The 27,054-nt window shown below is 36.7% G+C and overlaps 1 protein-coding gene and 2 pseudogenes across 1 annotated transcript; all 3 read left to right on the top strand.

Moving 5' to 3' along the window:
- Positions 1-27,054, top strand: part of LOC123948505 — a 372,440-nt pseudogene that overhangs the window by 240,651 nt on the left and 104,735 nt on the right.
- LOC123948619 lies at positions 7,902-8,837 on the top strand (annotated as a pseudogene).
- On the top strand, positions 13,810-14,739 carry LOC123948493 (olfactory receptor 4C46-like). The gene has a single exon (XM_046015674.1). It carries the CDS (start codon positions 13,810-13,812, stop codon positions 14,737-14,739), a length of 930 nt encoding a protein of 309 aa, XP_045871630.1.

Below are 27,054 nucleotides of genomic sequence, written 5' to 3'. Positions count from 1 at the left end.
GCCATGAGTTCCGTGCTTTGCTTTCTCCTCCTCTGGAATTCTGTCTTAGGTATTGAACCTGCTTTCCTTGATAGATGAACTTCGTCCAGGCTGGATATTTTGTTGATCTTCTGGGGGAGGGGCCTGTTGTAGTGACTCTCACGTTTCTGCCTGAGGCGGAATTGCAATGCCCTTATGGGGGGCCGGACTAAGTAATCCGCTCGGGTTTGCTTTTGGGAGCTTCTGTTCCCTGAACACTTTCCGTAGAGTTCCGGAGGATGGGAATGAAAATGGCGGCCTCCTAGTCTCCGGCCCAGAGGAGCCGAGAGCCCGGGGCCCCACTCCTCAGTGCGCCCCCAGAGGACAGCACCCAATCACTCCCGTATCCCCAGCCTCTAGCCACGCTCCGAGCTCACCCAGCCCGCGACCAGTTCAAGATAACCCTGAGCTGAGAGTTCAGTCCTCGGCTCTGTCTCTGTAGCTGGCTTCCCCGTTCTAACACCTGCGAGCTCTGCGACACTCCAACACCACCGATCCTTCTGTGACCCTGCGGTACCTGGGCCACGCTGACCCAGTGTGGGCTTCACCCAGGTTCAGCCTCTTTAGCAATGTCCCTCAGTCGAACAGACTTTTAAAAATCCTGGTTTTGTGCTCCATTGCTCCGCCACTTGCCGGGAGCCAGCCCCTCCCCCCGCAGTCTATCTTCCCGTCCTTTTAGAGTCACTTCTCCACCAGTCCTACCTTTCAGAAAGTGGTTGATTTTCTGTTTCTAGAATTGCTGTTCTTCTTCTCTTCAATCTCCTGTTGGATTTGTAGGTGTTTGCAACATTTAGATAAGCTATGGAGCTGATCTCCTGCTACCTGATGTAGTCTCAGCCTGCTACTTCTTCGCCATCTTGACTCCTCCCCCTCTTTGGAGACATATCTTGAAAGAAGTTGCTGTGGCTGATGTCGAAGAGGTTACTGCCTATGTTCTCCGCGAGGATTCTGATGGATTCCTGCCACATGTTGAGGTCTTTTATCCAATTCGAGTTTATCTTTGTGTATGGTGGAAGAGAATGGTCGAGTTTCATTCTTCTACACATAGTTGTCCAATGTTCCTGGCACCATTTGTTAAAGAGACTGTCTTTTATCCACTGGATATTTTTCCTACTTTGTTGAAGATTTTTACCACAGAGCTGAGGGTCTATATCTGGACTCTCTCCTCTGTTCCACTGGTCTACAAGTCTGTTTTTATGCCAGTACCATGCTGTCTTGGTGATCACAGCTTTGTAGTAAAACTTGAAATCAGGCAACGTGATTCCCCAGTTTTGTTTTTGTTTTTCAACATTTGCTTAGCAATTCGGGATCGCTTTTGATTCCATACAAATTTTAGAATTATGTGTTCCAGGTCTTTGAAAAATGCTGGTGGGATTTTGATCAGAATGGCATTGAAAATATAGATTGGTCACAGCAGTATAGACATTTTAACGATGTTTGTTTTTCTGATCCATGAGCATGGAATGGTCTTACATCTTTTTGTTCTTCTTCAATTTTTTTTATGGGTGTTCTGTAGTTCCTTGAATACAGATTGTTTACCTTTTTGGTTAGGTTTATTCCCAGTTATCTTATGGTTCTTGGTGCTATAGACAATGGAATCAAATCTCTAATTTGACTTTCTGTATTTTCATTATTAGTGTATAAGAAAGCAACTGATTTCTCTATATGATCTGTCTTCTGCCTTATTACTGAATAGAAGAATGTGTTCTAGTAGGTTAGGGGTGGAGTCTTTTGCGTTTTCCATATAAAGGATCATGTCATCTGCCAAGAGAGAGAGAATTTGACTTCTTCATTGCCAGTTTGAATACCTTTTATTTCTCTTTGTTGTCTGGTTGCTGTTGGACTTCTACTACCATGTTGAGCAAGAGTGGTGAGAGTGGGCATCCTTGTCATGTTCCTATCTGAAAGGGAAGACTGTCAGCTTTTTCCCACTGAGGATGATATTTGCTGTCGGTTTTCATAGATAGATTTCATAAGGTTGAGGAATATTCCCTCTATCCCTATACTTTGAAGGGTTAAAATCAGGAATGGATGCTGGATTTGTCAAATGGCTTTTATGCATCAATTGAGAGGACAATCTTTTTTTTTTAATATTTATTTGACAGAGAGAAATCACAACTAGGCAGAGAGGTAGGCAGAGAGAGTGGAGGAAGCAGGCTCCCTGTGGAGCAGAGAGCCCAATGCGGGGCTCGATCCCAGGACCCTGGGATCACGACCTTAGCCGAAGGCAGAGGCTTTAACTCACTGAGCCACCCAGGCGCCCCGAGAGGACAATCTTTTTAATGTACTGTTCAATCCCATTAGCTAGGATCTGGTTGAGAATCTTAGCATCCATATTCATCAGGGATATTGGTCTGAAATTCTTGGTTTTGGTGGGGTCTTTGCCTGGTTTGGGGATCACGGTAATGTGTGCTTCATAAAAAGAGTCTGGAAGTTTTTCTTCTGCTTCAATTTTTTGAAAAAGCTTCAGGAGAATAGGTGTTTTTTCTTCTTTGAAAGTTTGGTAGAATTCCCCAGGAAATCTGTTAGGTCCTGGCCTCTTGTTTTTTGGGCGGATTTTGATCACTGCTTCAATCTCATTACTTGATATCAGTCTATTCATGTTGGCAATTTCTTCGTGGTTCAGTTTTTGAATTTATACTTTTCCAGGAATGCATCCATTTCACCTAGGTTGCTTAACTTATTGGCATATAACTGTTCATAATAATTTCTGATGATTGTTTCTATTTCCTTGGTGTTAGTTGTGATCTCTCCCTTTTCATTCATAATTTTATTAGTTTGGGTCTTCTCACTTTTCTTTTGGGTTAGTTTGGCCAGTGCTTTATCGATCTTATTGATTCTTTCAAGAAACCAGTTTCTAGTTTCACTGATGCATTCTACTGTATCTCTTGTTTCTATCTCATGGATCTCTGCTCTAATTTTATTTTCCTTCCTATGTGGGGAATTGTCTTAATTTGTCATTGATTCTCCAGGTCTTTAAGCTATAAAGACAGCTGGTTTATTATGGATTTTTTTTTTTTAAGGAGGCTTAGATGGCTATGTATTTCCCCATAGGACCACCTTTGCTGTATCCCATAGGTTTTGGACCGAAGTGTCTTCATTCTCTTCGGTTTCCATGAATTGTTTAAGTTTTCTTTGATTTCCTGGTAGATCCAAAAATTCTTAAGCAAGATGGCCTTTAGCTTCTAGGTGTTTGAATACCTTCCCAACTTTTTCTTGTGGTTGAGCTCCAGTTTCAAAGCTTTGTGTTCTGAGAATACGCAGGGGATAATCTCAATTTTTTGGTATCAGTTGAGTCCTAATTTATGACCCAGTATGTGGTCTATTCTGGAGAAGGTTTCATGTGCACTCGAGAAGAATGAGTATTCTCTTGTTTGAGGGTGGAATGTTCTGTATATATCTATAAGGTTCCTCTGGTCCAATGTGTCATTCAATGCTCTTGTTTATTGATTTTCTGCTTGGATGATCTATTACTGAGAGTGGTATGTTAAGTTCTCCTATGAATAATGTATTCATATCAATATGACTCTTTATCTTGATTAAAAGTTTTCTTATGTAATTGTCTGCTCCCATATTGTGGGCATAAATACTTAAAAGTGTTAGATCTTCGTGGTGGATAGACCCTTTAAGAATTCTGTAGTGTCTTTTTGTATCTCTGACTACAGTCTCTAGTTTAAAATCTAATTTATCATTTATGAGAATTGCTACCCCAACCTGCTTTTGGGGCCCATTGATATGAAAGATGTTTCTCCATCCCTTCACTTTCAGTCTGCATGTATCCTTAGGTTCCAAATAGGTCTCTTGTCATAACATATCAATGTTATGTTAAACGGGTATGTAAAATGGGTCCTGTCATTTTATTCAATCTGCAGCCCCATCCCATTTCTTGGGCTCATTAAGGCCATTCACGTTAGGAGTGATTATTGAGGGATACGTTGTTATTGACATTTTGTTACCTGTGAAGTCTTTGTTTCTATAGATTGTCTCCACAAATTTCTGTTCATGATATTCTAGGGCTTTTTCCTCTTTTATAGAACGTTCACTTAATATTTCTTGTATTGCAGGCTTGGTGGTCACATACTATTTTTTTTTTTTTTTTGGTCACATACTATTTTAATTATTCTCTAATTTCTACTTTGATTTCCTTTCACTTTTCATTTAAAATGTTTCTAAATTAGCATATATTTGCAATTGAAAGTTACCCTCTTAATATGGTTTCATACCTTATCTGCATTGTCATTAGATACATTGCTCTGAATGACTCAGATATTTTGACACTTGTTGAGAATATACATATGACATTAAATAGGATGAATTATTTTAAGACTTTATTTATTTATTTGACAGACAGAGATCACAAGTAGGCAGAGAGGCAGGCAAAGAGAGAGAGGGAAGTAAGCTTCCTTCTGAACAGAGTGCCCAAGGCGGGGCCCGATCCTAGGACCCTAGGATCACAACAGCCAGCCAAAAGTACTCTCAGTGGCTTTCTTTGGTGCTCTTATCCTATCACATTACTAATATCCTGAAAGCAAACCTGATACTATTATTACTACAATTTCCATTCTATCCTTCAGAACTCTGGAAGAGCACATGGCAGTCACACTGTAACTTTGTGGACCTTCAGGGTAAATGGGCCAATTTTTTTTTTCCCCATACAGGCAACTGTGGATCATTTATACCCAAGAGCACCAAGCACATCTATGTGATGATGGCTTTGCAACACTTGGTCCAAGACCTGTCTAGAAATGCCTTTGGGGATATAATTACATAAAGATTTCAAAAACTTATTAATTCCTACATGGCCTCATGTTTGTATTCTGTTCCTCTGAACCAAATTGTCTTCAGGCATAAGCATAAAATAAAGGGATGATTTCTAGGACCTATATACTAGTGTTAGTTTTGCAGGAATATATATAACCCATTTTGCTTATTTTATTCCTGAGCTGTCATTAAGCAGCTAAATCAGGTTTTGAAATTCCCAGCCCGCTTCCCTGAAGGATGAAGATCTACTTCTTGCTTCAAAGAGTCTTAGTGAATACTGGAAGAACACTTCTCTTGTAAATTGTAGAAGGTTTAAGATTTGTTGAAATTTTTAAAATATTTGCAGAGAATTCATTTGGGTGTGTTTGAATTCCAGGTTTGTAACTCTCTGCAGTGGATTCCAGGTTTTGGTACTAGGGATAAACTGGCAGAGTGAGTATCTGCGAATGAAATGCTTCCTGATGCAGCCCCAAATGTGACCAGACAGCCACTCGGATCTTATGGTTAGTCAATTACCTTTGTCACCTTGGTTTGTGAAGGGTCCCACCATATATGTACAAGAATAATTGCATTCTCCTTATTTCAGTTCTATATATTTTCATTTGAAAGCATATGATGTCTTTTGAAGCATATGACAATTTGATTACTATAAAAATGTTTGGGCACACTTGAGTTTAAATGGCACATTAGCTATAAGCAAAATTCTGCCTTTTGTGGAGCAAATGATGTAGAGTTAGATAAACCATCTTCAAGTAGGCAGTGAATTTCATTGTTTCTCCAACTCTTGAATAAAGGCTGTTTTCCATATTCTGATTAAGAAACAGACAATTTTATGCTTGAATGTGTACTATAACAGAATTTTTTATATTTCAAATTTTTTATATTTCATTTGCCTTCCTAAAATAGAGTAGTTTCATCTGAGTCAACATTGGTAAGTTTATAGCACCCTACATTCTGTTACACTAAGGGAAAGTTTGAATTTGTAGTACATACTCTTCTATAAATATGACAGGTTCTATTCATTCATAAACAGCAAAATCCAAAGGTACACATAATTGTTATTCGATAATAACAAAAGTAAGTATTTGCATACCTTTTTGTAGAGTAAAAATTGGAATAGTGATTAGCAATAAGAAACAGGTTAGGATAGAGGCACCTGGATGGCTCAGTGGGTTAAAGCCTCTGCCTTCGGCTCGGGTCGTGATCCCTGCGTCCTGGGATCAAGCCCCGCATCAGGCTCTCTGTTCAGCAGGGACCCTGCTTCCCTTCCTCTCTCTCTGCCTGCCTCTCTGCCTACTTGTGATCTCTGTCTGTGAAATAAATGAATAAAATATTTAAAAAAAAAGAAAAAAAAGAAACGGGTTAGGATAACCAGCGATTATGATATTAACAGAATTTCAGTAACAGGTTGTTTCAATTGGAGTTTATCATGATCATACTTGGTACCCATATTATGAATGCTCTTTTTTATTTTCTTTATTTTTCCCTTGATTCTTTGTGTGTGTGCATGACAATCTGTGGTCCTAAAGTAGTCACCTAGAGAGGAAAGACTGTAAAAGAAAAATGATAGTTTTGAACTACACATGTCACTGGCTATTTCACATTAGCTCATGTATTCCTCACTAAAATTCTGAATCAAAAACATTTTGTATTTTGAATAGACATCTGTGGGCCTAAATACGTCTGTCACTTGAGAGTCAGACTAACGTAGAAAGTGGGCTAGCTTTGTAAACCCACTAGAATCAGATATTCCCACCTTAGTGGGTAATATACCTCTTGGAAGTGGTTTCTTCTTTCCCACACTCATTTCGCACTGATTAAATGATGTCTTAAGATATATATTAGAGGGGCGCCTGGCTGGCTCAGTGGGTTAAAGCCTCTGCTTTCGTCTCTGGTCGTGATCCCAGGATCCTGGGATCAAGTCCCACATGGGCTCTCTGCTCGGCAGGGAGCCTGCTTCCCCCTCTCTCTGCGCCTGCGTCTCTGCCTATTTGTGATGTCTGTCTGTCAAATAAATAAATAAAATCTTTTAAAAAAAGAAAAGATATACATTAGATAGAAAGTTGTGAATTCCTTAATTTTTAATTTATTCCTTATTGCGACAAATATCATTGAGTTCTAACTCATCATAAAGAGTGTCTTCAAGTTACTTTCAGTATCATCCCCTTTTATTGGCATTTGATCTTTAGATTGTATCGCAATATGAAATTTTCTGACAAAGCCATGACAAGGGCATAATTCAAAAATATATGGGCAATTTGACAATTTTATCTTTCCTTTATTAATTGCTATCACAAACATCAATGACAGCATGTGTTTTTGAAATTGTATTTAACTCATGAACTACAAACACAGTAAATGAATGGGTTTCTTGAATATTTTTCAAGATTTCAGTCATTAATTGATATTCCCTCTTTTGCTGTACTGCTTTCTCCTGCTCTTTGCTTTTTAATGTTAGAGCAATTCCAATGGTTTAACATCACCCATTGACAATAGCTGACCTGGTAGGAAAGTATAGTATGTTCAACATGACTTATAATTCTGTAGTTCAAAAAATGCACATTTCTTCAGGATTCATTCCCTAGAAAATTAAGGCCATTTCCTGAGATCATTTTAAAATAAAGAAGGTGATTTTATATGTAAGTTATAAGAATTGGGAAGTATGGGGGAAAAAAAAACTTTCCTTGTTTTAGAATTAATACTGTAATTAGTGTTTCTTTATCAAAAGTATTTATAAGAATATTAATAAATATTCATAGTATTAAGGTATTAATACCATTAATAAAGTATTAATAATAATACTGATTAAAAAGTAATAGTAGCAATAACATGTATGTATCAAAATAGTACTTACATATTTAAATAATTACCTAGTAATATTGATAAAAATATGTAATTATTCTCATTATTGCCATTATGAATTTTTCATGATAGATTTACAAAAGACGGCATAATTGGAATAAGCAGCTCACTTCCCTAAAATTATTCTTAACACTAATTATGAAAATATACATTTTAATACATTTTATATATACTGTTGCTACAGTTAATATTCACCTAGAATTTTCTTTTATACTTTCAGAAATATAAGTCCTTTGGAAGCCTTCACAAAGGCCAAATATATGAAAAACCAGAGAAACATCTCAGAATTCATACTTCTAGGACTTTCATATGACCAGAACATGGAAATATTTTGCTTTGGGCTCTTCTTATTCTGCTATGTTGCCCTGTTGGCAGGAAACCTTCTGATCCTTGTCTCCATTTGATGCAGTTCCCTTTTTCACCAACCCATGTACTACTTCCTCATCCACTTATCTTCTATGGACATCTGCTATACCTCTACAGTTACTCCCAAGTTAATTGCTGACTTGTTAGTGGAAAGAAAAACCATCTCCTACAGTAATTGCATGTTACAGATCTTTACCATGCACTTTTTCGGAGGCGTTGAGGTCTTCATTCTTACTGCCATGGCCTTCGATCGCTACGCTGCCATCTGCAAACCTCTCCACTATGTGATTATCATGAACAGGAAAAAATGCCACCTCCTAGTCTTAGCTGCTTGGGCTGGTGGGGCCATCCATGCCTTACCTCTGTTTTCTACTGCAATTGGTTTGTCCTTCTGTGGTCCTAATGAAATTGATCACTACTTCTGTGATGTTTTTCCTTTGCTAAAGCTGGCCTGTACTGATACCTACATCACTGGTGTCCTTGTGGTTGCCTTTTCAGGTATGATTTCCTTAGTAACCTTTATTGTCTTATTTGTTTCTTATGGGATAATATTGTTCACTTTAAGAAATCTCTCAGCTGAGGGAAGACGCAAAGCCCTCTCCACCTGTTGGTCTCATGTCACTGTGGTCATCTTATTTTTTGGGCCTGTAATCTTTATCTACCTTAGACCACCTACTACTTTTCCTGAGGACAAAATATTTGCTCTATTTTACACCATCATTGCTCCTATGTTCAATCCCTTAATCTATACTCTAAGAAATTCAGAGATGAAAAAAGCAGTAAGAAAGGTTTGTTGTTCATCAGTATTTTCAAAGGAAGCACACCCTTAATTTGAAAAATTTCATTGGCTAATTGACTCTGAGAAAGAAAAGAGGAATATGTGAATAAAGAAGGCAGGGACAAGATCACGGGGATTATGGACCATCACTGTCATGTGGGGAAATTTTTTTTTTTTTTTTTTTACTTCATGAGTAGACCAATATCCATCAGATGCAAAATAATCATGGCCATAAGAAAAATTTTTTTAAATTGGAATTAGTCAAAGTTTTAAAAGTCAGTGCTTATCAGGTAACACCATTTTGAAAAATGAAGAGGCAATCCATGGATCAGGTGAAAATTTTGTAGACATACATAACATATATTTGACAAATACCTGTATTATATGTAAAGAACATTTAGAACTTAGTAATAAAGGAAACCAGAACCCCTTAGGTTTAAATATTATGCAAACTACTTGAACAAAAATGTACAAAGGCTGGTATACAAATGGATAATAATAAGATGAAAGAAAATCTCAACATCATTAGTCATCAGAGAAAACACATGTAAACCACAACAATACATCACCACAAGTCTCCTAGAGAAAATGAAGGAAGGAAAGGAAACAACTCAAGGAAAGGGAAAAAAACAAAGGAAACAAAAGTACTAAGTGACAACATTATAGAACAATTGGGACTCTTCTTGTGTTTTGATCTGCCTCCACAGTTTTAATGGTGCCTAGTAATCCATGCTGAACAAACCATGAATCCCAAAGATAACTAGTTGGGAGCTTCTTAGAGTTTGTTTTTACTTCTTGTCTCCTAGTGATTGTGAAAACAAACAAACAAAACAGCTTTTGGAGTCAAGAACCTTAAAATGCCAGCCATTGATTCCATGCCCTCACTGCTCTAGCTCTCAAGCAATCTATAGCAGGTTCCAGGGAAGTTGTATTATTGCTGAGGAGGCAGAAGTTCTCTCTGTGACATGAATCAATAGGTAGCTACATCACAGGTCACCACACTGGAACTATGCCATTTTTCTACTTGCCTAACATTCTGCTTTCTTAGAAGCTCAGGTTCATTTAGAGAAAGGGTATTCCTATGTGTTTGGATTCCAAATACAGGACATGCAATTCCCTATTCAAAACTGGATGTTTGTCAAACATGTCTCTTCACCATGGTTTCTAAGACAAATCCTTTCTGTCAGAGGAGATAATTAATTCCTGGGAGTCAAAGTAACAAAACCATGACAAGGTCCTTGAACCTATGGAAAACTCTTTAAATATGCATGCACTGTAAGGTGAATATGATTTTTGTTGATTCCATTTACAGAGCAGGATTCATATGCTCAGAATGACCCATTTAAATGTGCTTACTCCATACATCTTGCTTCTTCCCCATGTGACCAGAACCATCTGTAGATGATGTCTCTGTATTTTTTCCAAAATAATCCATTCTAAATTGAAATCCCAAATGTTCTGTAAAAACTTTTTGAGGCTTTAGGCTAGAAGGGAAGCTTTTGGTTGATAAAAACACTTTCTTAAAAACTTGATTTGGTATCAAATTATTTGATCAGTCTCTTACTGGGTGTGTCTTATCTTTCATATTGAAAGTCACTTATCTGAGAGGAGGTCAGTTTGAAGATGGGGTTATTTCTGAACACCTCCAAACATCATTAAGATCTTCTAAGTCTGTAAGGTAAGTCTTCAATATTGCTGATGCATCTTAAGTATTGTTGCCTCCCATATATATTAATCATTGTTTCAGTCCCTTCAAATATAGTATTCAAGTATTCGATCCTCGCCCCATTTCTTGAAAAGATATTTGGTAAATATCATTCACTTAAGCTGACAGAAAAAAAATTGAAACTCAAGGAATTGATGTCAATTGTAGGACCCTGCTCTTTGTCACCAAACAGCATGTTTTTGCAATGAGACAGCTAGTTTAATAATCTAGACTAATCATGAGAATGAAAACACAATGGCAATCACTTCTCACAAAGAAGAGGCATAGTATGAATAATAAAGGACACATAGCATCAGCTGTGTTATCCAAGCATGAATGGAGAATTCTTTCTGGTAACAAAGGCTATGGATAATTGAGTCTGCGTGCCTTCTTTAAAAGTAGAATTGGAGAGGATTCTTCCTGATATTCTTTCACAACTAAATGATTGCTTAATTATCACTCAAAATATCAATAATTTTTAACATTTTGAGGAACCTCCATGCTGTTTTCCAGAGTGGTTGGACCAGCTATGACCCAGCAATTGCACTACTGGGTATTTACCCTAAAGATACAAACATAGTGATCCAAAGGGGCACGTGTACCCGAATGTTTATAGCAGCAATGTCTACAATAGCCAGACTATGGAAAGAACCTAGATGTCCATCAACAGATGAATGGATCAAGAAGATGTGGTATATATACACAATGGAATACTATGCAGCCATCAAAAGAAATGAAATCTTGCCATTTGCGACGACGTGGATGGAACTAGAGCGTATCATGCTTAGTGAAATAAGTCAATCGGAGAAAGACAACTATCATATGATCTCCCTGATATGAGGACATGGAGAAGCAACATGGGGGGGTAGGGGGATAGGAGAAGAATAAATGAAACAAGATGGGATTGGGAGGGAGACAAACCATAAATGACTCTTAATCTCACAAAACAAACTGGGGGTTACTGGGGGGAGGTGGGATTGGGGGAGGGGGAGCGGGCTATGGACATTGGGGAGGGGAGGCGAACCATAAGAGACTATGGACTCTGAAAAACAACCTGAGGGTTTTGAAGGGTCAGGGGTGGGAGGTTGGGGGAACAGGTGGTGGGTGATGGGGAGGGCACGTTTTGCATGGAGCACTGGGTGTTGTGCAAAAAGAATGAATACTGTTACGCTGAAAAAATTAATAAAAAGGGAAAAAAAAAAGAAATAAGATAAACTTAAGAACATCATACTTATGGAGACCTAAAGGCAATAAAATCAGCTTTGCAAATTAAAAAAAATATATCAATAATTCCTATAACGTAGATGCCTTACACAGTTACAAAATAGATGAAAGTCCTCTCTACATATGACATGGTAGTAATGTGTTTAAATAGTTTTCCTTAAACAATTCTCATGAAAAACTTTGGAATGGAAATGGTTGATCTTGCTGTATAGATTAGAAAACAAGGATGCAATGTGTTGGAAAGTTACTATAGATTAAAGCAGATGCTAGTGGAAAATCAGAATTCTAACCTTGTCTTTTTGATTTTCAGACCAAAGCACTTAATCACAGTATAAATCCTTTTCAACATTTAACAGATGGTTTGAAAGCTTTATTGAAAACTAAAAAAAAAAAAAAAAAACCCAAAAATGAAAAAAACAAAAACATAAGTTTTGCTTTGGAGGTTGATTATACTAGGGAGAACTAGGTCTGAAGTAGAAGTCAAGATAAAAAGAGCTTTCAAGGAACACAGTAAAATATTTTTTATTTTTATTTGATTTTCTTAGTTTTGATTTTTTTTTTTAAATTTGATAACTGGGAGTTGAAGTGTTTGTGTATGTGTGTGTGTGTGTGTATGTCCTAATGAAATTGGGTTATAGACACTGGCCTCAAAAGTAGTAATAAAGTGATTACAGTTATTGTGGTCATACAAGAAAAATATTATTAGTTCAATGTTGTTAATTATAACAATATAGCACATGGGTAATAATTTGAAGGAAAACCATGAAGAAGTATAATCTGAACTAATCTTAGTTCTTGATCTTTATTAGCATCTTGATCTTGGCAGGATCTTTACCTCCTCTATGTTTCTATTACTTAACATATAAAATAATTGTCAAAAAAAGAGCTGGAGTTATCTTACAGGTTTGTGGTGGGGATTAAATCAGCAAAAATCTGCAAAAAATCTGAAGGCCACTAAATATTCAATTTTAGTAAATATTGTTATTGTTATTATTACCATCAAACTAATTCTCTGACACTGATTCCTCATCTCAAAATGGATGGAATAATACCAAACAAATGGGATGTTATCAGTATTTAATGAGATCCTATATATACAACACTTGCTATTATGCCATGAACATATTAATCAATTATTTAAGTCTCTCTCTCTCTCTCTCTCTATATATATATATAATTACCAAATATATTATTATTATTTTTTAAAGATTTTATTTATTTATTTGACAGACAGAGATTTCAAGTAGGCAGAGAGGCAGGCAGAGAGAGAGAGGAGGAAGCAGGCTCACTGTGAGCAGAGAACCCAATGCGGGGCTTGATCCCAGGACCCTCAGATCTGCCCTGCTGAGGGTAGAGGCTTTAACCCACTGAGCCACCCAGGCGCCCCACCAAATATATTATTTTATATAAACAATAGCATTATTAATTATTTTTATAGTAGCTTTTGTATATTTTACATACCCACAACCAATACATTGTTAATCCTATGTCAAGTATTATAAATAATCTCTTAACTGGGATTTCTGTCTCTGGCTTCCAACTCCTTACTGAACCTCACCCCACTTCATCCAACACACATGAAAATCTTCATTAAAATTATATCCCTTATTATCTCTCATATTATTATCTCCTATCCCCAAATCCCCTTTCACTTTCCCATGTATATATTCTCACTGTCTTCTCATGGTTTCCCATTTCCTAAAGATAACGGGAAAATTCCTAACCTTGCATTCACAGCTTTTATATCATAAACTACCTCCCTTTTCTAACTTAGCTGTCAATATGTATTCAATTGGCGGCTTCCTGCTACATAACTAATCACCTCAGATGACGAAGTGTGCACAAATGATCTCCAGCCTGTGTGTTTAAAAAGTTCCCCATGGCCATACTCAACAGAAATTTCAAGTAGTAAAAAATTTATGTGATCTTAAAGAACTCATAATTTATTTTCTATCTCAGAAAACCATATGAGAATTCACAGTTCAATAGAATCTAGGTATGTATTGCTTACTAGATGAAAAAGCTTAATACATTCAAGGTTACATTAATCCAAAGGAATTTTTTCAGGTAATGCAATTATTCATAATATGACATAATGGAGAACAGAAACAACGTGACAGAGTTTGTTCTACTGGGACTCACAGAGAATCCAAAGATGCAGAAAATCATATTTGTCATCTTTTTGGTGATTTACATCATCTCTGAGGTAGGGAATATGCTCACCGTGCTCACTATCACTACCAGCCCATTATTGGGGTCTCCCATGTACTATTTCCTGGCCTATCTCTCTTTCATTGATGCCTGCTATTCTTCTGTTAATACCCCTAAACTGATCATAGATTCACTCCGTGAAAAGAAGACCACCACATTCAATGCATGTATAATCCAAATCTTTGGGGAACATTTCTTTGGAGGTGCTGATGTCATCCTACTTACTGTGATGGCCTATGACCGCTATGTGGCCATCTGCAAGCCATTGCACTACACGACCATCATGAATCGGCGGGTGTGTGGCCTGTTAATGGGAGTGGTGTGGGTGGGAGGCTTTCTTCATGCAGCCATACAGACCCTCTTTATCATCCCTTTACCTTTCTGTGGCCCTAATGTCATAGATCACTTTATGTGTGATCTGAATCCTTTGCTCAATCTTGCCTGCACTGATACACACACGCTAGGCCTCTTCGTTGCTGCCAACAGTGGTTTCATTTGTGTCTTCCTCTTCCTCCTCTTCATGGTCTCCTATGTGGTCATTCTGCATTCCCTAAGGAACCACAGCTTGGAGACAAAGCGTAAAGCCCTCTCCACCTGTGTCTCCCACATCACAGTAGTTATCCTATTCTTTGTGCCCTGTATATTTGAGTACGTGAGACCTGCTATTACTTTATCTATTGATAAAGCAGTCGCAGTGTTCTACACTATGATAACACCGATGTTAAACCCCTTAATCTATACCTTAAGAAATGACCAGATGAAAAATGCCATTAGGAAATTGTGTAGTAGAAGAGTTATTTCAAGTGAGAAATAAATATGCCTGGAGCTCAGCACTGATTCAATGAAAACAAAGGTCAAAAGGATGTTTTGGAAGTTCTGAGAAAGGAATGCTTACCAAAGAAAGAAATAATAAACGACTATGAATGCTAACTTCTGAAATGAGCGGAGCAAAAATACGTGCAAGAAAGAAAAAAATACCATAGCTTTTCACATATATACATACATATATATGTATATATACAACATGTAGTATAGGCATATATATTTTCATATTCACTATGAATATTTACTATCCACATATTCACTATCTATAAAATCTAATATATTTTATTAAGAATTCTGCTCATTTTTATATACCAGTGTTGATGATACAACATGCTTCCTATAAAATTAGAGTATAAAATGACCATATTATTGTAAAAGTGAAGAGTCCTTTAACCACTGAGGGATAATGAAGATTACCCCAACTTTCCAAATTCCATTGTAGACTTCAGAGTCATATTGTATTGTTCATGTTACCCTTCTTAGGCTGCTAACCCCTTACAAAGAATCATGACTCAAATTAATGAGCATCTTATTATCTGAGAGGAATTTCTATTAAATAAAGTCACACTCCGTAGAGTACTTGACTATTTGTTAAAAATAGTTTCTACAAGTCAGCACAATGTCTCAGGCACAATAAATGTTGAATGAGTGAACAATGGCATGCAGGAAGGTGAATAACGTCAAGAAAATTTAAACCAAAGAAATAATAGTGGAGACAATGTCCTTTATTTCCTGCTTTTATCTGATTCAGACTGAGATTTCTAGCGACATCTCTTTAGGAAACCACAAATTTTTTGAACTCCTGATTAAATTATGTATTTACAAAGATTGAAAATGAGATTCTTAATGGAGCCAATATCTTACATTGATATTTACCTGCTTTTACCAAGATTTCATCATCATATGAATGTGAGCTGTTCATGACATTTTTCTGTCAATTAGATTATTTCTAGGTAACATTTCATTATGAAAAGTTATAAAAATATGTGGCTCCACATATATAGAAAACAACTTTAGTATAAATATATTACATTTTATATATGTGTGTGTATGTGTGTGTGTATAATATTCCTCATTCATCTATCAATAAATATTTCTAGACAAAAAATATATCAGACACATTGAAGGTTGCTGAGCCTTCAGTGGTGAATAGAGCTGAACAAAGGTCTTGCAATCAAAAAGCTTCAGATCCACTGAGAGATACCCAGAGGGGAGCAGAATATGATAACACCATGTTATAAATGGGAAGGTAGTGGTAGCACAGGGGGGGCAATGAAAGCATGTTTGAGGGACACACAACAAAGACCGGGAGGTCAGGAAGATTTCCTAGATGAAAATATCAAAAATGGACCCAAAGGAGGAAAGGGAATCATGAGAGTGAATAGGCATATTAGGGTAAGATTATTCTTAGGAGAGGTTATATAACAAAGACCAAGGGTGAACAAGAGTATGCAGAAAACACAATCTTTTAATATGCTTCTGGCTATTGGCTCATCTCTTCATTCAATAATTTAGCTTCTTCTGTGTGTCGGGTTATAAGCTGGACACTGAGCTCCTAAAAGTCTACTTAGTAAGACATGAAACTAGAAAGTTAGTAACAGGGAAGATAAGAAGAGTCTCATATCTGTGATAGAGCTGCATGCCAAGTACCATGGGGAACACATTGGAAGGTTCTTCATCCCTTTGCATGGCCTGGAGCTCATTTCTCTTGGCAGTGAATAATACTCCACTGTCTGATGTTGCAGTTTGTCTATCCTCATCTACTGAAGGATGTCTTGACTGCTTCCAGTTGTATGGACAATTATGAATAACGATGCACTTAAACATGTGTGTGCAGGGTTTTTTGTAGACATAAGTTTTTAACTCCTTTGGGTAAATGACAAGGAGTGGGATTGCTAAACTGTTTAAGTTCTATAAAAAACTGACAAAGTGTCTTCCCAATTGGCTGCACCATTTTGCTTTCCCTTCAGCAATGAATGAGAGTTCTTGTTCCACATCCTCACCCGCATCTGTTGATGATGATGTACCATATTTTGGCCACCCTAGTATTGCTTAAAAAAAAAAAAAAAACAACAAAATAAAACCTCTTTTGAGTCATTTGCTTATCCAAAATGTGCAGATTAAGTAATTCAAGAAGGCCTGTGGACTTGAAGCCAATTGGTATAAACCCCACAATTAAAACATGACAGGTTCAGAATCGATGGCATGCATGTTTGACCTGACATAAAGATATGGAAGCCCATCTATCACTATGAATTCTAAGATCAAAAGAGTGTACTCTGGTCAACTTATGATGAATTCTAAATACAACAAATGTTTACTTAAATTTAGGTGATTCCAAGGACATTGGGTCATTACCCAAAGTTACTGGGGTGTGAGCAATGGAATCAGAATTGTCTGTTAGAATACTGTTTCCTTTGTTCTTCAAGTCTAAGGATTCACATTGCACAAGTAAACCCATTACCGTTCAGAGAAAAATATGAATGCCAATTTTCTGGGTTGGAAGCAGTGACATAACAGACACGTGTTCCCACATGATAAGGTAGCAAAGATGGAAAAGAGAGAATCATCTCTGAAGAGACCGGACAGCTACTAAGGGAAGAAGAAGTAGAGGGGATGAGATTAAAAATGTTGGGTAAGGGGACCTGGGAGGCTCAGTCATTAAGGGTATGCCAGGTCCTAGGATCAAGCCTTGCATTGGGCCTCCTGCTTGACTGGAAGCCTGCTTCTTCCTCTCCCGCTTCCCCTACTTGTGTTCTCTCTCTTGCTGTCTCACTTGCTGACAGATAAAAATGTAAAATCTTTTTAAAAATAAGTAAAATAAAAAGGAAGGTAAACGGCTAATGTGAGAGGAATCCAATACATTTACCATGAGAATTTTCATTTATGGGTACAGAATGGAACCAAGTATCTAAGTTTTATGCATATTGACAGCTACTGTTGGGACATAATGAATCCACAGAGCTTTGGTCAGAGATCTAGGGAATCTCAAGGACACCTCAATTTTTCCCTTGATCCATTTATGATACCATGTGACATAACCAGGAGAGAAATAGAATTTTTAGATAAACTCAAAATGAATAAAAGACCTCAACATGAGACAGGAATCCATTAGAATCTTAGAGAACATAGGCAGTAACCTCTTCAATATTAGCCACAGCAACTTCTTTCAAGATATGTCTCCAAAGGCCAAGGAAACAAAAGCGAAAATGAACTTTTGGGACTTCATCAAGATAGAAAGCTTCTGCACAGCAAAGGAAACAGTCAACAAAACAAAAAGGCAACCCATGGAATGGGAGAAGATATTTGCAATTGACAGTACAGACAAAAGGTTGATATCCAGGATCTATAAAGAACTCCTCAAACTCAACACACACAAAACAGATAATCACATCAAAAAATGGGCAGAAGGTATGAACAGACACTTCTCCAATGAAGACATACAAAAGGCTATCAGACACATGAAAAAATGCTCATCATCACTGGCCTTCAGGGAGATTCAAATTAAAACCATATTGAGATATCACCTTACACCAGTTAGAATGGCCAAAATTAGCAAGACAGGAAAAACGTGTGTTGGAGAGAATGTGGAGAAAGGGGAACCCTCTTACACTCTTGGTGGGAATGCAAGTTAGTGAAGCCACTTTGGAGAACAGTGTGGAGATTCCTCAAGAAATTAAGAATAGAGCTTTCCTATAACCCTGCAATTGCACTGCTGGGTATTTACCACAAAGATACAGATGTAGTGAAAAGAAGAGCCATCTGTACCCCAATGTTTATAGCAGCAATGGCCACGGTCACCAAACTGTGGAAAGAACCAAGATGCCCTTCAACGGATGAATGGATAAGGAAGATGTGATCCATATACACGATGGAGTATTATGACTCCATTAGAAAGAATGGATACCCAACATTTGTAGCAACATGGACGGGACTGGAAGAGATTATGCTGTGTGAAATAAGTCAAGCAGAGAGAGTCAAGTATCATATGGTTTCACTTATTTGTGGAGCTTGACAAAGAACATGGAGGACATGGGGAGATGGAGAGGAAAAGGGAGTTGAGGGAAATTGGAAGGGGAGGTGAACCATGAGAGATTATATACTCTGAAAATCTACCTAAGGGTTTTGAAGGAGCGGGTGGTGGGTGGTTGGGTAACCAGGTGGTGGGTAATAGGGAGGGCACATACTGCATGGAGCACGGGGTGTGGTGCAAAAACAATGAAAACTGTTATGCTGAAAAGAAATAAGAGAAATAAAAAAAGTGAGAGAAATTATAAAAAAAAAAAGAAAGAAAGTTGCTAAGGAAGTAGATCTTAGATGTTTCACTCCCCCCCCACAAATAAAGGTAATGTGAGGTTGATGGATGGATCACCTGACTTTATTATAGCAATCATTTTTTTAAAGATTTTATTTATTTACTTGAGAGAAAATAAAAGTAAGAGGCAGAGCATGAGCAGAGGCTGGAGGATAGAGGGAGAGGAAGAGCAGTCTCCCCACTAGGCAGGGATTTCCCCTCCCCAATGTGGGACTTGTGGGATCATGACCTAAGCTGAAGAGAGATGCTTAACCTATTGAGCCACACAGGTGACCCTGTAGTAGTCATTTCACAATGTATACATGTAATTGTATTTTGTACTTTAAGCTGACACAGTGTTGCATTTTGTACTTTAAGTAATTGCATTTTGTACTTTAAGCTGACAAAATGTTGTAGGTCAGTTCTGTCTCAGTACAAGCTGGGGGGGGGAACAGATGAAATCAAAATAGAGACTAGGGTTTAGTTAATATTAATGAATCAATATTGCTTTATGAATATTGATAAATGCAAAATGGCAATGTAAGATATTAACAGTGAGGAAAACAGGAACTGTAGTACCCTTATAGAAATTCTATATGACTAAAATATTTCAAAATTTTCTTTTTTTATTTTTTAATTTCAAGCATTTTTTTAAATTCCAGTTAGTTAATATTTCAATTTTGTCATATAGAAGTGCTTTCAATGCTATAGCCCAAATGTTGTTTTTTTTTTTAATTTTGCATATAACTCTGCTCACATCATCTCAAAATCCCACACAATTAACTACATTTCCAATATCATTTTTGTATGGTAGAATGTGTCTTTGACTAGCTTGTACTTATAATCCATAAATCCTATTTCTGGCATCCATAAATGATACCAAAGGAACAATTACTCTGTGAGATATTTTCCTATCTCCCTCATCCACATCTAGCTGTTCCTCCTATTTAAATACAGATGTTTAGGTATGACGTTTGACACCAGATTTTTCTCACAGGATTTTTCATCTCTGAATTTCTCAGAGGATAGACAAAGGGATTGAACATAGGAGAAATGGTGGTGTAAAATAGAGCAAATACTTTATCTTCAGGAGAAGTGGTCAGAGGTCAAAGGTAGGCAAAGATTGAAGACCCCCCAAACAAGACTATCACAGTGATCTGGGCCCCACAGGTAGAGAGGGCTTTGTGTCTTCCTTCAGCTGAGTGGTTTCTTAAAGTGAATAATGACATAGGAAAAAAATACAACCACAAATGTCACCAAGGTAACCAATCCTGAATTTGCAACTACAAAGACACCAGCAAAGTGGTTATCAGTACAGGTAACTTTCAGTAAAGGGAAACTTCATAAAAGTAGTGATTGATTTAGTTAGGACCACAAAAGAGCAACTGGGTTGCCATAAGAAACTGAGTTTAGGAGTGGAGATCCCCACCAGTCCAAGCAGCTACAACTAGGAGATTGCACCTTGTCCTGTTCATGATGAGTATGTAGTGAAATTTATAGATGGCAACATAGAGATCAAAGGCCACGATGGTCAGTATAGAGACCTCAATGTTTCTAGAGAAGTACATGATAAAGAGTTGCCACGTGCAATTACGATAGAAGACGGATTTTCTTCCCTCTAGCAGGTCACCAGTCAGTTTGGGTGTCATACAAGAGGTATAGCAGTTGTCCATAAAGGATAAGTTGTCCATAAAGGACTGAAGAAATAGTACATTGGTTGGAGAAAAAGAGGGCTGCAGTAAATAGAGATAAGTTTTCCTACCAACAAGGTAGGAACATAACACAGTAAGAAGAGAACATGAGAAAATATTTGTATGTTATAATTATAAGAATATCCCAAAGGGATGAATTCTGAGGCATTCCTCTATTTCTCCATATACTTTAGTTTGCAAATATCTGAAAAGAAAGAAAACATTAATTTGTATAAAAATTATCAACATGATAATTATATAAAATTTGCCAAAAATATGATTGGGCATTATAGAATATTCACACAAATTATTCTTGTTATTTAGAATTAACTTTCTTTTTGTATTATGTATTGTATTTTACAAATCAGTTGTGAAATCTAATGTGAAATGGGTATAATAATATAATTTTTTGACTTCACTATTAATAGGATAAATGATTATTTGATGTGTTAGATTACGTTAAAGCAACCAAATATAACTGCTAGTTATATTATTTAGGGAACGGAAGTTTAATTAATTAAAGTTTCCAAAGAAGCAAAATCTTTTGCACATTTTTAACTATGGATAGGGTCAAAATATGGAATTGCTGAAGCATATCTGAGTTGATTGTATTTTATGGCTTTTCCTAAGCATTTCATGGGTTTTATATACAATCTAGACAATAAAAGTCAATAAAAGAAGATGAGACAGAATGTGGTTTCAAAAGAATTTTGTTGTCAGCACTCAGTGACTATTTGTTACATTGATGAATGTACAAAAAAGTCATAAATTTATATCTTTTGTACTGTCTTAATACTTTAGGGAAGAGAGTATAAAAGAGAGAGAATGCATTCTGGGAACTGTTTTATCCAGTGGACAAATTGACACCCGATGTGAATGCAAGCATTTCCAAGCCTAGCTAAAATGTAGCTATAGATGACTTTAAAAAGCAGAAGGCTTCTAAAGCAAAGTTTATTAGAAGCTATTAAATCTTAGGATTCACAATTTCAAAACTTATGCCTTCAACACATTTTAGCTATTGAATAGGACATTTGCATAACATTTAAAATTACCCATATTCAGAGAAACCAATTCTACTCTAAATTATTATAAAACTCTAATTTCATCAGGGAAAAAAGAAACTCAACTTGTTCATACTATGACTTGAATTACTATAATTACTATAAGGCCTCCTACCCTTTATTTTTAACAAAGGAAAAATTATTCTCAGGCTCCTAGTGTTCAACAGTGAAAAATAGTTAGGTGGAGGTCAATAAATTTGGGGGTCATTGATCAGTCTTCTTCTTACATTAATACATATAATGCTGAGTCTTTTTTATTTTTATTTTTAATATATTTATTTACCCAAAACAAATTAATTTAAGCTAACTGTTAAATAAGTAGGCTGGTAAACAACTTAAGTTGATATCATAGGGCATATCTAAATACTTAATTTTCAATCAATGAGACACAGATCAAGACAATCTAAGTAATTCCTTGTCATCAGAAAGTAATATGCTGTGGATATTGGAGGACAGAGATGCTGATTCCCACTCAGTCTAGGACTGCATCCCATGCTTGAGAGAAGAGCAAAATGGGGGGTCCTGGAGACCAGCAGGGAAGGGAAGCATTTTGAATCCTAATCCCAACAGAAAGAGCTTGCAACCCTCAGTTTGTTCCCTGTAGTCAAGAGTCTCTTATGGTTTGCTTTCCTCTCTTTTACAACTGAAAAAAATTGAAGGGAGAAGTCAGTTACTGCCTATAAACTATGTTCTTTTTTTTAATGATTTTATTTATTTATTTGAGAGAGAGTGAAATTGAGAGAGATCATGGAAGGAGAGGGAGAAGCAGACTCACTGCTGTGAAGAAAGCCCGATGTGGGGATTCATGCCAGGACCCTGGGATCATGACCTGAGCCAAAGGCAGTTGCCTAATCATCTGAGCCAACCAGGTTGGCTGTTCTTTTTAAATGCACATCTCCCTCCCACATCTGCTTCTCTGATCTGCTCCATGAATGTGGGTTTTAGGGGACTACAAACCATGATCTCGTCCTACAACAACTACCATGGGACACCCCATAGGCGGTCACCAAAGATCTAAGATGTTAAAGCTAAAAACTTTATTCATGAAAATAGGAACGATGAAGTTTATCTCTCCCATTTCTATAGAGGATCTGAGTGCTGTAAGGATTGCTTTTTACAAACTAGAGAAAGAAAACCAGAAATAGGGATATGTGAGATATTATCAAACATGAAAGAACATTCATTTCTGTTCATTCGTACTTATGAAATCCTAAATATCAAAAATGTGCTCAAAGGTTGATGCATATTATTGTTGAAAAGCTGTATTTCTTGTTCCTCCTTTAAAGCTGCGATATCTAAGAGAATATGCGGGAGAAGCAGAAGACGATGTATTGACAAATAACATACATTTATAACGATATGTGTGACAAATATGTGATATATAAATATATATGTGTAAGAAAGACTTTATAGGGTTGGGGATAACATCTGATGTTGCATTAATATTCCTGAACCTTCGAGAGCAGTCAAATATATCCTATAGGCCAAGTGACGTACTATACAAAACAGGACCCCAATATTTATTACATTTAAAAAGATGAGGGAAATAATAGAATAGAGCAACATATCTTAATTTTATATCATGGAATTGGCAAAATTAGTCAGAATCATGTCCAATCTAGATATATTTGAAGAGTGCTGAAAGAAGGTATCACATGAGTAAGATACTTTGGGACTCTTCAGCACTCAATGAAGTGGTCATTAGGAATTGAGAATACAATATTGCAGTGACATAAAAAAAAAAAAAAAAACACAGAATGCAGCTCTTTATTTTTGCTCAAATATCCCACAATATCACATAATACCATGAATTAATTTGCTTAAATTATTCCATAACATTGCCTAGAACACTGTAAATTAATTACTATTTTTTTGTGGAAAAATATTTTCACACCTTTCCTTCTCCTCATTCATGATCATGCAGCTGGATTATATGAATACATTTTTCTGCTTGGTTTGATCCAGGATCCTGTAGGAAGGAAACAGTGTTTGTCACTTTCTTGTACTTCTATTTGCTGATGTTGTTGAGCAACCTTCTGATTATTACTACTGTCAAGAACAGCTGGACACTCGGGAGTCTGATATACTTCTTCTTTTTCTACCTATCCTAATCCGACATCTGCTTCTGTACTTCCATAGCCCCTAGAATGATTGTGGATACCCTTTTCAAGAAGACCAATATCGCTTTCAGTGAGTGCATGGTACACATCTTTTCACTTCATTTCTTTGGCTGCCTGGGGATCTTCATCCTTATCCTCATGGCTGCTGACCACTATGTGTCCATCTGTAAGCTCCTGCACTACACAACCATCCTGAGGTGACAGGTCTGTGCTGTGCTGGTGGCTATGGCCTGGGTGGAGTCCTCTGTGCATTCTTTAGCTCAGATGTTGCTGGCCTTGAGTTTACCCTTCTGTGGTGCCAATGACCAAGGTTTTTGTGTCTTTGCAGCCCTTGGTGAAACTTGCCTGAGAAGACCCCTATGTGCTCAACCTACTCCTGGTGTCCACATTGGGGCCATTCGCCCACTGAGTTTTGTCCTGCTGATGTGCTTAAACGATGCGTTATCATCTTGCATTCACTGAACACCACAGTGCTGAAGGGAGGAGAAAAGCCCTCTTCCACTTCATTGTGGTCATCCTGTATATTTATATACACACGTCCTGCAACCACCTTCCCCATGGATAAGATAATAGCTGTGTTTTATACACTAGGAACAGCTTGCACAACACTCTGATTGACACTCTGAGGAATGCAGAAGGGAAAGCTACCATAGGAAATTATGGAGCAAGAAGTGGGCTTCAGATGACTAAAGAAAGGAAGTTTCAAATCTTTCCTCAGAGTTTGGATTTACCTAGAAATCCATAAAGAATATGATCTTCTTAATGTGGTAGTGCTAATATAATCCTGTTTCGGACACGAGCACTACTTCCTTCAGGAAAATATCAATATGGACACACACACTGGTTGGGGTTAAGTCAGTTTTATGTAGAGGAATAGAAAGCATAAGCTACAAACAGGTACATAAGGTCTATAGCCTTAGATGTGCTTCACCATTCTGTCTCTGCCTGTCTCATCTGCCCTACCACTTCTGGTTTTGATCTAGAACTTGCCCTGTCCCTCTTCATGTGGACTTCTGGTGTTTTCTGCTGCTCTGTATCACCCTTCATGTTTGCGTCCACAGACTGGTGGCTTTTCCTCTTCTGGTTTCCATTATTAGGCACTTCCGTGTCATTGCAGCTGACCATGAACCTTCAATGTAGTTGTTCTTCCTGACTTGGTAGAACATATCAGATTCAAATAATTATAGGAGTTTTATGTTGTAAAAGACACTATGTAATCTAATAATCTCTATTCCAATTCTTGGAGTTATATTCTGAAATCCCATCTTTTAAAGTTTTTGTTTTGTTTTGTTTTGTTTTGTTTTTTAATTTTAGAAAGACAGAGAAAGAGAGAGAGATAGACAGCAATCTCATGAGCAGGAGTGGGACAGAGGGAGACTCTCAAGCAGACTCCCACTGATCATGGAGCCTGAGATGGGGATCCCTTGTCACTGAGATCATGATCTGAGCTGAAATCGAGTGTCAGATACTCAACTGACTGAGCCACCCAGGCATCCTTATATTCTGAAATCTTATGATGTTTACCTACATTCTTCTAGAACAGTAACTGAACTTGGTGAGAAAATTCATGTTTCTGAGGAGGTTCTTTGATATTAAGAAGACCTTAGTGGTTGGGTTTATACGCCTAGTAGTATTCTTTTGATAAAATCTACTTCATGCTCTATATTGGTCCCTTCTAATTTGGGGGGTGCTAGGTTTCTTTTGAAAAATACCAATTATAGTAATTTGTCTATAATATTAATTATTATAATTATAGCTTGATGACCTAAACTAAGGATTATATATTTTTGTTGCAGAAGTAGAGTGCGTAAGCAGTAGATAATAGTGAATATTAGAATATTAATTACTAAGACAGTAAGATAGTCCCAAGGATGATATTTAGTCTTTGAAACAGAAATATTTACATCACAGACATGAATTATGAATTCCTTTTCCTGATAAAGAAAAACATGTCATAGTAAAAAAAAAAAAAAAGAATCACTGGTTGACAGAAATTCAAGGATAAAGGAGAAAGGGTAAATAGGCAGAAAATGGGATATTTTAGGGAAGAGAAACTATTCTGTATGATATTGTAATGGTGGATACATGACATAATACATATGTCAAAATCCATAAAACTTGATAACACCAAGAGCAAATCTTAATGTAGCTATGGACCTTAAGAATACTGTACCCAGGTACAGTATTGTACTCACTAGTGGTGAGAAATGTATGGCCCTACTGCAAGATGTGGGAGAACAGAAATTGTGAGAAGCATAGAATGTATATGGAAAATCACTGTACTTTTTGTGTAATGTTCCTGCAAACCTAAATCTGCTTTAAGAAATAAAATCTATTTAAAAAACATATTAGTGAGAATGTACCATTCTGTCACTACGGTGCTTAAAAATATTTTATTTGAATTTTTATAGAAATTAATTATATGAGCCACACATATTGCTGCTCTGAAATCCTTTACAGTTTATGCTGGTATGCTGTGCTAATCTCATTAGTGAATATAAAATATATTATTATCTGTGGTTACTTCTCAAAAATTGAGATACTCTAACATTGCAAGCATGAATTTGAATGCTGTCATACCTCATGAGGAATTTGCAGCAAAAGGCATTAGCTACATTTCACCGGATAGTCTTTAATACTTTATGTTTATATGCTTTTTAATTTTCCCCTTATGTTTCTGTTTCTTTCTTATAATATGCAAACTTTGTCAACGTTTTCACATCTCTAAATGCAGAAGTGCATATAAGTCTCACTAATAGCAACATATGCTTGTGTTTTCCCATTAAAAGTTCTACAATCTAAAAAACAAAAAATCTAAAAAAAAAAGTCTACAATTTGATATAGAGTAATTCTATAATCTACATCTTCAATACCTCAGGCAGGATTTTGTGTAATAAAAATGAGTGGCATCTAAGAAGTTCTTGTCACAATAAAGTAATTTGTAAGTATGTGTGGTGATGGATGTTAGCTAGATTTTTGCAGAAACTATTTTTCAATATATACTCATATCAAATCATTATGTTGTATAGAAGAAACTAATATAATGTTATACATCACTTATATCTCAATTAAAATAAAGTTTATGTTTTCAACTTATTAAACATGAAAGCCACAGTAAGAAATCTGAAGTCATTTCCG

This window comes from Meles meles, chromosome 8 (assembly GCF_922984935.1).
Source record: "Meles meles chromosome 8, mMelMel3.1 paternal haplotype, whole genome shotgun sequence".
NCBI lineage: Eukaryota > Metazoa > Chordata > Mammalia > Carnivora > Mustelidae > Meles > Meles meles.
This window is presented reverse-complemented; position numbering and strand designations above follow the sequence as displayed.